Below are 13,669 nucleotides of genomic sequence, written 5' to 3'. Positions count from 1 at the left end.
AAGCACCCAGAAAAAGGAGTGGCAGGTTGGGCAGATGCAACTCAGTTTCCGCTCCTGAGCACAAACAGCCCACACCACAGGGTGACAGCTCCATGTGCCTGCCATCTGGCACCCCCTTCAGGCCATGTCCCTTCTTGCCTGACAACCACACCGAGTTGTGGAGTCAGGCCCGGTCTTGTCCTTTTGTTTTTCTGATTCTGAGACTGAATTCCCCTGAAACGACCCCACCTTATCAGGTCAACTAAAAATTTACTGTTCAAGGGGGAGGAAAAGGGACTGGGTAAGTGAAGGCCTAATTACCAGAACGCAATGATATAAAATCTCTAACAAGCCATTGTGATATTTCAAAACCTGCCTTGCCCCTGATCCCTCCCGTAGCATGGCTTCTTGCTCTAGGCCCTAGAAGAAGAAACAATAGAACACAGGAGGAGCGGACCGTGGTGCCTGGTTGCCTGCATTCAAATCCTGGCTCTACCACTTGCTAACAGTACAACCTTGGGTAAGTCGCTTAACCTCAGCTTGCTCTTCTGTATAACAGGTAGGACACTATTATCTACGTCCTAAGCCACAGAAAGCACTTAGAATAGTACTGGCATACAGCAAACACTCAGTAATATTAGCTATTCTTACTGTGATTATTGTAACCACTTGATGCCTACTTCCTTTTTCCCCACTGTCTTACATTCAGTTAAATATTCCTCTTGTTCCCTCATTAGACCTTAAGTTCCTTAAGAAGAGGGACCTACTTGTGCTCATTTTTTACTCCTTTGCTCCTGTCACATAAAAATTTTTTTAAAAAGTAAAAAAATTTAAAAAGCAAAAACTAAAGGCAAGAACTATGTCTTTTTTTTTTAATTTTCTTAGCTTTCTCACTCTCATTCTTTTGCTTCCCCCAAATTTCAATCTAGCATCTTCTCCCTCCTCACCTTTTTTCCACCTCTGCATTTAATGCAAAAAACACTACCAAACTAAAGGCAAGAAAATTGGTAGAACCAGGGTCTGCCAATGCTCACAGGCACAGCACTAACAGAAAGGCAGGGGCTGGAGCAGCAATGCTTGAGGCCCCATGAATTCTACCTTCGTAAATACCCACAACCTCAGACGTCTGAGATCAGATCTGCCTTTTTGTTTGTTTTGGTTTTGTTTGTTTGTGAGGAAGATTAGCCCTGAGCTAACATCTGCCACCAATTCTCCTCTTTTTGCTGAGGAAGACTGGCCCTGAGCTAAAGTCCATGCCCACCCTCCTCTACTTTATATGTGTGACACCTGCCACAGCATGGCTGGGTAAGCAGTGCATAGGTCTGCACCCAGGATCTGAATCAGCGAACCTCGGCCCACCAAAGGGGAACGTGTGAACTTAACCACTGTACCACTGGGCCAGCCGTAGGTCAGATCTGCTTTTAACACACAGTGTGATCAGCATAATGCTACCTCAATATATAGTTAAAAGTAACCCAAATTTAGCCAATGTTCTGGCAAAGTGAACATGCTTGCTTACTGTATATTGAAGTCACGTCCTTCTGCAGAACCTCGGCCTGGATACTGAGCCAGTCGCAAGGCTAAAGTCTTGAGCCGTCTCCTGCATTCCAGAAAATCTTGGGTGTGGTAAAAGTCAGTGGACGCTGAGAGAGGCAGTCCATCCCTTACCCTTACCACACAGGCAAAAAGGATCATGGACATGGTCCGCAAGAGAAGTCATGAGGACACCTGAGGAAAGCAAGGTCACCTTGTTACTGGGGGCCTGATGATGGTGCCAGAGACACCCTTGCCCTCAAAACGTCCACTCTGGGTTGTTTCACCTTCAACCTCACTATAATTGCAAATGTTGTTTTTATTATTATTTCCCTGCCCTCTACTGCCATGTCACTCCCAATTCTCTTCCCTTTATTATCCTCTCTAACTCTCTCTTCTTCATTCATAATCCTTCTTTTCCTTCTCTCTGATGAATCTCTCACTTTTCAAAATTAAACCAACTGGGATGAGACAGAAAGGAATAGAGAAGTAAGGAAGTAGGACCAGAAGGCCTCAGGAGCAACAGCAATGACAGTTGGTAGCAGGATACAGGTAGCAAGATGGGCAAAAAAAGGGACAGGAAGCGCCTGACACTGAAGCAGGAAGGAAGGGGTCCAGTGACCTGTGCATTTCAGGTCACCCAAGGAGGTAGGTGCTGAGCAGTTTAGTCGCCATATCCTCACCTGCAGTAGAGAGATTCTGAGCACCTAACCTAAAGCTGGTGGCAAGGACAGCAGAAGGCTAAAATGGAACTGAGATATTTTAGTACGTCCTCCTGAATTGCTACAAATGCTTGATACGGAGCCAGTCTTCAAAATGATGACTGAGCTTCTACAGATGGCCAAAGGAAGTCATTTAGCAAATTATATTACAGTAAGATACTAAATATTTGGCCATGATATGTAAGCACTATTAAGAAACAAAAGGAAACAGATTCTGAGCCTTCCTGGTGCCTTTGGCAAATTAGAACAAGGTGCTTCTGAGGGTAGAAATGGCCCTGGACCAGTTCTGGTGGCAGAGCCTGGCTGGGTTTTAGCCGCATCTGTTAACTCTGCAGGTGTTTGTACAAGCATAACCTACACATCTGCATGTGGCAGCCCTGCAACCAGGGATGAGTGAGGCGGCTCTTACAGCTTCAGTGGGTCCTCCCATGTGCCCACACACCCTGTTTCACAGATCCTGTCTGTCAGGTCTTCCGTTTGAGAGGATGTTAACAGGGACGTACACTGGTGGACTCTTCTTCCAAAGAACTCTAGGGATATAACCCTATTAGGTATCTCAGTTCCTGTGGGTGGTCGGAAAGGGGAGCCCCCAGGATGCACACCATGCTCTTCACCTCTGTGCCTCTGTGTATTCTTCACCTAGGTCTGGATTCTTCTGATATCCCCATATCCAAATCCACATCAAAGACTGTCTTAAACTCACCCTTTCCATGAAACCTTCCCCCTTCTCTAAATTCCCAGAGAACCTACCTCTTTGTTCTCTATTTTACTGATTTATCATTTCACAACCTAAGTGTAAGTTCTAACAATAAAGACCATCTCTGGAATGGATGAATGGATGAATGCTTATTCCCATTTTACACATGTAGAAATTGTAGTAGTATAAAAACCCAGAGAAGGCAAAAAGAAAAATTAGTCTACCAGCCAACAGACCCTATACAGTCCATTTGTTCCAACTCCCCACATTTTCCATTACGGAGCAAAAATGTGAAAAGCCCCAGGAAAGATACATCCACACACAAAACTGCTAAGCTCCCAGCACCATTGGCAGGGCCAGGCCAACTGCCAGAAGGCCTTGTGGACTGCATATACCCCAGCTGACTGGCCAATGCTGAGACCTCTAGCACCAAAAAAAGCATCAGAGGATAGGTATATGGAGGGTAGTTGCATTATCTTATATACTTTCATGAATGTTTGAAATATTTAACTTAGAAATATTTTTTTTTTTAACTATAGGGCACAAAGCCCTGATAAAGATAAGGGAAGACTACAAGATCAACTTGATACCAGGGCTTACAGTCTAAACAAGAACTTCAACTTCCATGGTATCTTGATAACAGTGTTATTATCAGTGAAGGAAGTTATAGCCATCTGCAATGCACATAGAGAAGTTTTTAAGAACACTGGTAATAAAGGTGTTTCTAAGAAGGCCACTTGAGGGGCTGGCCCCGTGGCCGAGTGGTTAAGTTCGCGAGCTCCGCTGCAGGCAGCCCAGTGTCTCGTTGGTTCGAATCCTGGGCACGGACATGGCACTGCTCATCAAACCACGCTGAGGCAGCGTCCCACATGCCACAACTAGAAGGACCCACAACAAAGAATATACAACTATGTACCAGGGGGCTTTGGGGAGAAAAAGGAAAAAAATAAAATCTTTAAAAAAAGAAAAAATTATAAGAAGGCCACTTGATAAAAAAAAAAAAAAGAAAAGAACTTCAACAAGAGCCCTAAGCCGAGATATAAAGACACTGAGCCCCCCACGTCCCATCCCCCCACAAAAAACAACGAATCAATGAGATACCAAGAGAGATAGAGACAGGACAGAAACACTCCCAAGGCAAAATAAGAAAGATACTTTTTAGAGGCCTGAGTAAATTGTACGCTCTTCTAAGGGAAAGCAATATGCCTTTATTCCAGTCAACTCCCAAATACCCTCTCTAGTGCTGTCTTTATAGAGCATCTCCTATGTGCCAGGCACCATATTTAACCAGTAAAAACGGAAAAACTGACCTTTCCAAGTGACAGAATCATAAGAACCAGTTCTACCACTCTCTAAAGGACCCAAAAATTCCCTCCAGGCTGTCTATTTCATCCCTTTTACCCTTTTAGTGATCAAATTTGCTTCTCCTCAAACAATAACATGCAAGATATAAACTGTTTTTCAGTTTTATCAAGTTCCTAACACTGCAAACCAGTGAAACCCACATCCATTTTTTAAAATATTTAAAACTGTTTACAGTGCTTAAATGAAGGTGACACTGTGATATTAACTGCTACCTGTGTGTGAGTATATGTGAGTAGGTCAGGGTACAGATGGTAACTGCCCCAGGGGTGGCGGTATTTTACAAGCTGCTGTGGAAGAGTCCAAGAACAGACACAATGCCTGTAAGATTTTTTTCCTTTGTGAAAATGCACTTTGTATTCCAAAAGATGAAAAAAAACTGATACAAATAGGGAGAGGCTCATCTTTGTGTTCTTCACAGTGCCTGGTAAGGGCTTTGAATACTGGAGGGATCTGATGTTGGTGAATTCAGGTTATGGGCTATAATGAAACAGTCTGTACTCGAATAAGAGATCTGACCACTGCTCAGAGAAGAATGAACTGAGGACTTCTGCTTCTGAAAGTTGGAAAACCAACTCCCACTAAATACAACTAAAACCCATGGACATTATAATTAAAACATAACGAGATTCCAAAAGGTGGAAAGAAGAAGGCAGACTGGCTAGAGACCTTGGGACCTGAAGAATGACACAGCTGTGGGTTCACTTGGTTTTCTTTTCCCCTCATATATCCCAGTCTTGATGCTGGAGAAGCTGGCAATCCAGAAACACCAATGGGAGTAAACTGAAAAAAAAAAAGCCCCCAAAACAACAACAAAGAGGCTGCTCTCTTGAGCCAAAGAACCAGGAAAGGTGCAGCCTAGCAAAACAGAAAACTTTTAGAAAAAACATTCTACTCCAGGCAAACACCACAGAAAACACTACAACCATCATATAGCTACAAGCAAAGGCCAAATGAAGAGCCTAGACTTCTATTCTTGCCTGGTGGTAATGAGGTGGTGCCCCAGCTCCCCACCCTGCCAGGGTAGTGTCAGAGAAGACCAACTAGGAAGCTACAGGCAGCAATAAGCCAACCTCTCCCACTGTGTCACTGGAGAGACAGGATTCCCATTCCTGCCCAGCAACAATGAACAGCCCTCTCCCTTCAGGGAGTCAAAAGAAACCAAATGGAGAAGGTGGACTTTTACTCCCATCTGGCAGTAATGAGATAGTACCCTCACTTCTCCTGCTAGCACAGTGTCAACAAAAGCCAACTAAAACAGAAGATTTAAATAATATCTAGAGTGTCATAACATAAGGCCCAAAATGTCCAGGCTTCAAGAGAAAATCACTGGTCATATTAAGAACCAGGAAAATCTCAACATGAATAAGAAGAGACAATCAACTGACGCCAATATCAAGATGACACAGATGATAGAATTATCTGACAGACTTTAAAGCAGGCATCATAAAAATGTTTCAATGAGCAATTATAAACACACTTGAAACAAATGAAAAGTAAAAAGTCTCAGCAAAGAAAGAGAAGATATAAAGAACCAAATGGAAGTTTTAGAATTAAAAAAATACAATAACTGAAGTAAAAAACTCAACAAATGAGCTCAACAGTAAAATGGAGGGGACAGAAAAATGAATCAATGAACATGAAGACAGATCACAGAAATTACCTAATTTGAACAATCAGAGAAACCAGATTGAGAAATATCATACAGAGTCTCAGGGATTGTGGCTAATAACAAATGCTCTAACATTCATGTCACTGGAGTCCTGGAGGAGAGAAGAAAGTGGGCAGGACTGAAAAAGTATTCAAAGAAACCATGTCTGAAAAATTGGCAAATTTGGCAAAAGACATAAGCCAACAGATTCAAAAAGAAGAATAAATCCCAGAAAGGATAAACCCAAAGAAATCCATGCCAACACACATAGTAGTCAAACTTAAGAAAACTAAAGACAGAAAAAGTCTTGAAAGCAGCAAGAAACAATACCTTACCTATAGGGAGAAAACAATTCGAATGACAGCAAATTTCTCATAGAAACCACAGAGACCAAAAGGAAGCACATTTTTCAAGTGCTAAAAGAAAAGAACTGCCAACCCAGAATTCTGTACTTTCAGCAAAAATATCCTTCAAGAATGTAGGGAAAATGAAAACATACTCAGATGAAGGAACACTAAAAGAATCTGTTGCCAGCACATCTGCTCTAAGAGAATGCTAAAGGAAGTTCTCTAAACAGAAAGGAAACGATAAAAGAAGGAATCTTGGAATATCAGGAAAGAAGATAAAAACAACAGAAAGAGTAAAAACATGGGAAAATACAATAGATTATCCTTCTCCTCATGAGTTTTCTAAGTTATATTTGATGATTGAAGCAATAATTATAACATGTCTGATGTGGTTCTTGATGTACGTAAAAAAAATATTTAAGACAATTATAAAAACGAGGGAAGGTAAAAGATGTAAAGGGAAGTAAAGTTTCTATGCTTCACTTGAAATGGTAAAATGCTGACACCAGGAGACTATGATAAGTGATACACACACACACACACAATTATACGAATACATATATGTATACATCTATATACTAGAGCAACCACAAAAAAAGATATACAAAGAGACACACTTAAAAACACTATACATAAATAAAAATGGAATTCTAAAAAATGTTTGAATTACAGGAAAGCAGGAAAAATAAAACATAATAAAAAACAATAAACAGAAAACACAAAATAAAAGAGCAGACTTAAGCCCTAATATATCAATGATTACATTAAATGTAAATCCTCTAAACATACAATCAAAGACAGAGATTGACAGAGTGGATAAAAGATATGACCCAATTATATACTTTCTATAAGAAATTCACTTCAAATTTAACAATGTAGGTAGGGTGAAAGTAAATGAATAGAAAAAAACATACCATGGAAATATTAGTCAAAATAAAGAGTGAGTTGTATTAATATCAGATAAAACAGACTTCAGAGCAAAGAAAATTTCTAAGGATAGAGCAGAACATCACACAATGACAAAAAAAATTAAATCTACCAAGAAGACATAAAACTCAATGTATATGCACCAAACAATGGAGATGCAAAATATGTAAAGCAAAACCGATAAAGTGATAGGAGAAATAGACAAATCCACAGTTAGAGTTGAAGACTTCAACATCCCTCTCTCAACAATTGATAGAACTAGAGAGAAAATCAGCAAAGATATAGAGGATCTCAATAACACTACCAACCAAAGTATGTAATCAACACTTATAGAATACTCTGTCCAACAACAGAATTTCTTTCAAGCACCCACAGAATGTATAGCAAGACAGACGATATCTTGGAGCATAAAACAAACCTCAACAAATTTAAAAGAATTCATACACAGTGTGTTCTGTGACCACAATGTAATCAAACTAGAAATTAATAATAGGTAATGAAAATCTCCAAAAACTTAACAACATACTTTAAAATAATCCATGGGTCAAAAGTGGAAATTAAAAAAATACACTGACCTGAATGAAAAGGAAAATGTATCAAAACTTGTGGGAAACAGCTAAAGCAGTACTGAGAGAAACTTATAGCATTAAACGCTAACATTAGAAAAGAAGAAAACTCTGAAAACAATAATTTAAGCTCACATGTCAAGAAACTAGAAAAAGAAGAGAAAAAAAGCAGGAAGGAGGAAGGAAATAATAGAGTAGAAATGAATTAAATTGAAAACAGAAAAGCAATAGAGAAAATCAATGAAATAAAATGCTGGTCTTTTGAAAAGATCAATAAAATTGACAAAACTCTATCAAAACATACAAAGAAAAAACAAGAGACAAATTACCGATATCAAGACTCAAACAAGGGATATCACTACAGACAATACAGACATCAAAACAACCCTAAGGGAGGGACCAGCCCCGTGGCCAAGTGGTTAAAGTTCCATGTGCTCTGCGTCAGCAGCCCAGGTTCAGAGGTTCAGATCCTGGGCACGGATCTACTCCACTCATCAAGCCATGCTGTGGAGGCATCCCACATACAAAAGAGAGGAAGACTGGCACAGATATTAGCTCAGGGCTAATCTTCCTCAACCAAAAAAGAGGAAGATTGGCAATGGATGTTAGCTCAGGACAAATCTTCGTCACCAAAAAAAAAGAATAAGGGAATACTACCAACAACTCTACACATATAAATCTGACAAAGTCAATGAAATAGATCAATTCCTCAAAAAGCACAATTACAATTCACCCTGTATGAAACAAGTAATTTAAACAATCCTATAACTACATTTCCTATTAGGAAAATTTCACTTGTAATTTTAAAACTTCTGAAAAGGAAATCTCTAGGCTCTGATGATTTCACTGGCGAATTCTACTAAACATTTATTTTTTTTTTTTTTTAAGATTGGCACCTAGGCTAACAACTGTTGCCAATCTTCCTTTTTTTTTTTTTTTTAAGGATTGGCACCTGGGCTAATAACTGTTGCCAATCTTTTTTTTTTTCTCCTGCTTTATTTCCCAAACCCCCCTGATACATAGTTGTACATCTGAGTTGCAGGTCCTTCTAGTTGTGGGATGTGGGACGCCGCCTCAACGCGGCCTGACGAGCGGTGCCATGTCTGCACCCAGGATCCAAACCCTGGGCTGCCACAGCGGAGCAGACAAACTTAACCACTTGGCCATGGAGCCGGCCCCTCTACTAAACATTTAAAAAAGAATTAACACTAATTCTGTACAATCTCTTCCAAAAAACAGAAGAGGAGGAAACAACAACCAATTCATTTTATGAAGCTATTATTACCCTGATATCAAAATCAGATAAAGACAGTAGAAAAACAGAAAACTAGAAACCAATACTCCTCAAGAACTTACATGCAAAAATCCTTAACAAAATATTAGCAACTAGAATTAAGCAACATAATAAAAAGAATTAGACACTATAGCAAAGAAGGATTTATTCCAGGATACAAGGCTGGCTTAATATTCTAAAATCAATCAATATAATCCATCATCTTAACAGGCTAAAAAAGAAAAGTCACATAATGGTATCAATTAATACAAAAAATGCATTTGACAAAATTCAACACCCCCTGATGATAAAACTCTCAGCAAAATAGGAATAGAGGAGAACTTCCTCAAGTTGATAAAGAGCATCTACAAAAAGCCTACAGCTAACATCATGCTTAATGGTGAAAGACTGAATGCTTTCTCTCTAAAATCAGGAACAAGGATGTCTGCTCCGACCACTACTATTAAACACAGTACTGGAAGTTCCACCCAGTGCAACAAGGCAAGAAACAGAAATAAAAGGCATATAAATAGAAAAGGAAGAAACAAAACCACTCCTATTTGCAGATGACATAATTGTCTACATGGAAAACTCCAAGGAGTCTACAAAAAACAAAAACAAAAAAACCCTCCAATGGCTAATGAATTCAACGAGGTTGCAGGATATAATACCAACTTTCAAAACTCAACTGTATTTCTATATACAGGTTTTCCTCACTATCCAAAAGTTGAGTGTTCCATGAAACCTTTTGTAAGCCAAAACGGCATAAAGCAAAGGGCATCCTCTGCTTTCCAAAAGTTCACATTAAGCCACTTTGCTTTTACAAAAGACCTACATTAGCACCTGTATTCGTTAATTAAAAGAAATCCAAAGATGATTTTTGCTTTTATGAAAAAAGCCATTACCACACTAATATAGGTCTTTCATAAAAGTAAAGTGGCATAACTCAAACTTTCAGAAAGCGGAGGATACCTGAACGAGCAATGAACATGTAGAAACCAAAATTAAAATACCATCTACAATCATTCCAAAAAATTATATCAACAAAGCTAGAATTCTTTTAAATAAAATACTTAGCTATATATCTAACAAAACATGTACAGGACTTGTATGCTGAAAACTATAAAACATTACTGAAAGCAATCAAAAAAGTCCTAAATAAATGAGGAGACAGACCATGTTCACGGATTGGAAGACTCAACATAGCAAAGGCATCAATTGTCCCCCAAACTGATTTACAGGTTTAATTCAATTCCTGCAAAAATATCAGCAAGGTTCTTTGTAGATATAGATAAAATTAATCTAAAATTTATATAGAAAGGCATAGAAACTAAAAGAGCTAAAACAATTCTGAAAAAGAATAACGTGGAAGGAACCACATTACCCTATTTCAAGACTTATCATACAGCTAGAGTAAGCAAGACTGTGTGGTACTGGCAGAGGAACAGACAAATAGATCAATGGAACAGAATAGAGAGCCCAGCAATAGACCTACACAAGTACAGCCAAATGATTTTTGACAATGGTGCAAAAACAATTCAATGGAGGATGGAGGAAAGTAGTCTTTTCAAGAAATGGAGCTGGAGCAATGAATATCCATAGGCAAAAAAAAAAAAAACCTTGGCCTAAACCTCACACCTTACATAAAAATCAACTCGAAATATATCATAAATTTAATATACAAAGTAAAACTATAAAAGTGAAGAAACCGTAAAAGAAAATCTTTAGGACTTGGGGAAGAGTTCTTAGGCACGACACCAAAAGCACAACCCATAAAAGAAAAACCAGTAAACAGGATTTCATCAAAATTAAAAACTTTTACTCTGCAAAAGTCCATGTGAAGAGGATGAAAAGACAAACTAAAGGGGCTGGCCCCGTGGCCGAGTGGTTAAGTTCGCGCGCTCCGCTGCAGGCGGCCCAGTGTTTCATTGGTTTGAATCCTGGGCGTGGACATGGCACTGCTCATCAAACCACGATGAGGCAGTGTCCCACATGCCACAACTAGAAGGACCCACAACAAAGAATATACAACTATGTACCGGGGGGCTTTGGGGAGAAAAAGGAAAAAATAAAAAAAAAGAAAAAAACAAAAGACAAACTAAAGACTGGGAGAAAATATTCGTAAACCACATGTGTGATAAGGGACTCTAGAATTTAAAAAAACTATCAAAACTCAACAGCAAAAAAAACAAACAATCCAGGTAGAAAACGGGCAAAGTACGTGAACAGACATTTCACCAAAGAGGATATACAGATGGCAAATGAGCACACAAAACGATTTTCAGCACCACTGAGTGTTAAGGGAAATGCAACTTAACATTACAATGAGATAATACCACACACCTATCAGAACACCTAAAATTTTAAAAAGTAACAATATCAAATGATGGCAAGCATGCAGAGGAACTGGATCTCTCATACATTACTGGTGGGACTATAAAACGGTACAGTCACTCTGGAAAACAGTTTGGCAGTTTCTTTTAAAACTAAACATGCAATTACCATATGATCTTTCAATCACATTCCTGGACATTTATCCCAGAGAGATGAAAATTTATGTCTACATAAAAGCCTGTGTACAATTGTGCATAGCAGCTTTATTTGTAAGAGCCAAAAACTGGAAACAACCAAAATGTCCTACAAATAGTGAATGCTCAATCAAAACATAGTACATTAATACCATGGAATACTACTCAGCAGTAAAAATGAACTACTGAAACACAGAACAACTGGATGGATCTCAAGCGCATTGTGTTGAGTGAAAAAAGCCAATCTCCAAAGGTCACGTACTATATGAATCCTTTTATAGAACATTCTCAAAATGACAAAATTAGAGATGGAGAACTGATTAGTGGTTGCAAAAGGTTAGGGATAGCGGGGAGGAGGGGAATGGGTGTGACTTAAAGGGATAGCAAGAAGTCTTTGTGGTGATGGAATAAGCCTGTATCTTGATTGTGGTGGTAGCTATAGGAATCTACTCATTTCATAAAATGACAAGTAACTATACACATGTTATACCAATGTTAATTTCTCACAATTGATATTGTACTATAGTTATGTAAGATGTAACCAACAGGGGAAACTAGGTGAAGGGTATACAGGACCTCTCTGTACTATCTTTGCACGCCCTGCAACTACAATTATTTTAAAATTCAAGCTGAAAAAAAGTATTAACTTAAGGTCTTTATATCACTTACTTAAATTATGCTCACACTTGCTTCTTATGTTTAAATGTCATTTTTAAATATCTCCACTAGTAGAACAATAATCTTTTCTGCTAATTAACCGTGGTTCTGATGATTTATGCATGAATGTTGAGGGGGATGTTTTATAGTGAGCAGCTCCATAACACATGACATTTCCAAAATGTAAAGTACTATATAATCTCAGGATTCATTAAAATAAAAGCTGCTTGCAGATAACTAGTATTCAGTTTAAAACAGGAAAGCTGTGGTATAAATCTGGAATATCATGCATCAATTATAAAAAAAAATGTATTACCAATTACATAGGGACAAAGGCAGCCTCGGAGGGCTCACACAGAGACACATCTGTCTTCTAGGTCTTACCAGCTCCTTCTAAAGGGCAGTAGACCTTGGAACCTGGCACCATGCCTGGCACATAAAGGAAGCCCTTAATAAAATCTGCCAAGTAAATGAATGAATGACCTAAGGGCTGCCTTAGTTTTGCTCACTAAAACAAGAAATGTGGGTTTGCAGATATTGCCATATGCTGATCTCTATTTTGAACACTTTTTCACAAAAAATCTCTCCTTGGAGAGAAAAAGAGAAAGAAGTTTATATAGATGAAATTTCTTAAAAGCACAAACAGAAGTAGCAATCAAACATACAGCATCCAAGTTACTACTATCTTTTACAAAAATTATATTTTAATCTGCCTCCCCTATTTCCTAAATCCTCTTCTCAGCTCTATTTATAAACTGCTCATGTCATAGATTATTCCTATTCTACCAGCAAACACTTTGTGTCTAGCTGGAGGCCACCCTTGTTCCCACTGGTTTTTTCTCTCCTCTTTACCCTTAACCCTCTCCCAAATCCCTACCACATACACTACCCCTCCTCCTTCTGAAAGAGAGAGAGAAAGGGGGAAAGAAAAACAGCATTAAATGACCAGCCTTGCAAAATATTAATTTATATAAGCAAAACAAGTTTCATTTGGCACACAAATATTGAAACACAAGTGTTCACCATAAGGCATATTGCCCATTCCTCAAATACACAGTACAGAAGACAAAATTGAGTTATGTCTTATAATATCTGCATGCTAAAGGAAGTTTACTATTAAAATTAAACAATACTCTAACGTGAGCTTCGTGGATAATTAAGGAAACAATCGCCCCCTCTCTCTTTTGGACACACCCCGACTCCTCCCACTGGGGGCAGAGCTCGACGCGCGTCTGTCAACTGAGGGTTCCCGCAGGCGCGCGCCTCGGGCCGTCAGTCCCGGAGTCTGCAGAGCAGCCGGCGTAAGAAAGGGAAACAGACGACTCCAGGAAGCCCCACAAAGCCCGTGAGGCTAAACCGGGCCTGAGGGCGGGGCGGGGCGAGGCGGGCCCGGGGCCGCCTCCATCTCCAGGCCCGCCCTGCGCTAC

At 39.2% G+C, this 13,669-nt stretch overlaps 1 protein-coding gene across 3 annotated transcripts in view; it reads right to left on the bottom strand.

Moving 5' to 3' along the window:
- SEC22C (SEC22 homolog C, vesicle trafficking protein) overlaps positions 1-13,669 on the bottom strand; it is a 48,985-nt gene that overhangs the window by 14,837 nt on the left and 20,479 nt on the right. For all 3 annotated transcript variants that reach the window (XM_070237917.1, XM_070237916.1, XM_001501563.5), the window contains exon 2: positions 1,499-1,707. In XM_070237917.1, coding sequence (XP_070094018.1) covers positions 1,499-1,680 — 182 coding nt within the window. In that variant the 5' untranslated portion in view covers positions 1,681-1,707. The remainder of the gene's footprint in view (positions 1-1,498; positions 1,708-13,669) is intronic.

This window comes from Equus caballus, chromosome 16 (genome assembly GCF_041296265.1).
Source record: "Equus caballus isolate H_3958 breed thoroughbred chromosome 16, TB-T2T, whole genome shotgun sequence".
NCBI lineage: Eukaryota > Metazoa > Chordata > Mammalia > Perissodactyla > Equidae > Equus > Equus caballus.
Note: the sequence above shows the minus strand (reverse complement) of the source record. Positions and strands in the feature narration are given on the sequence as shown.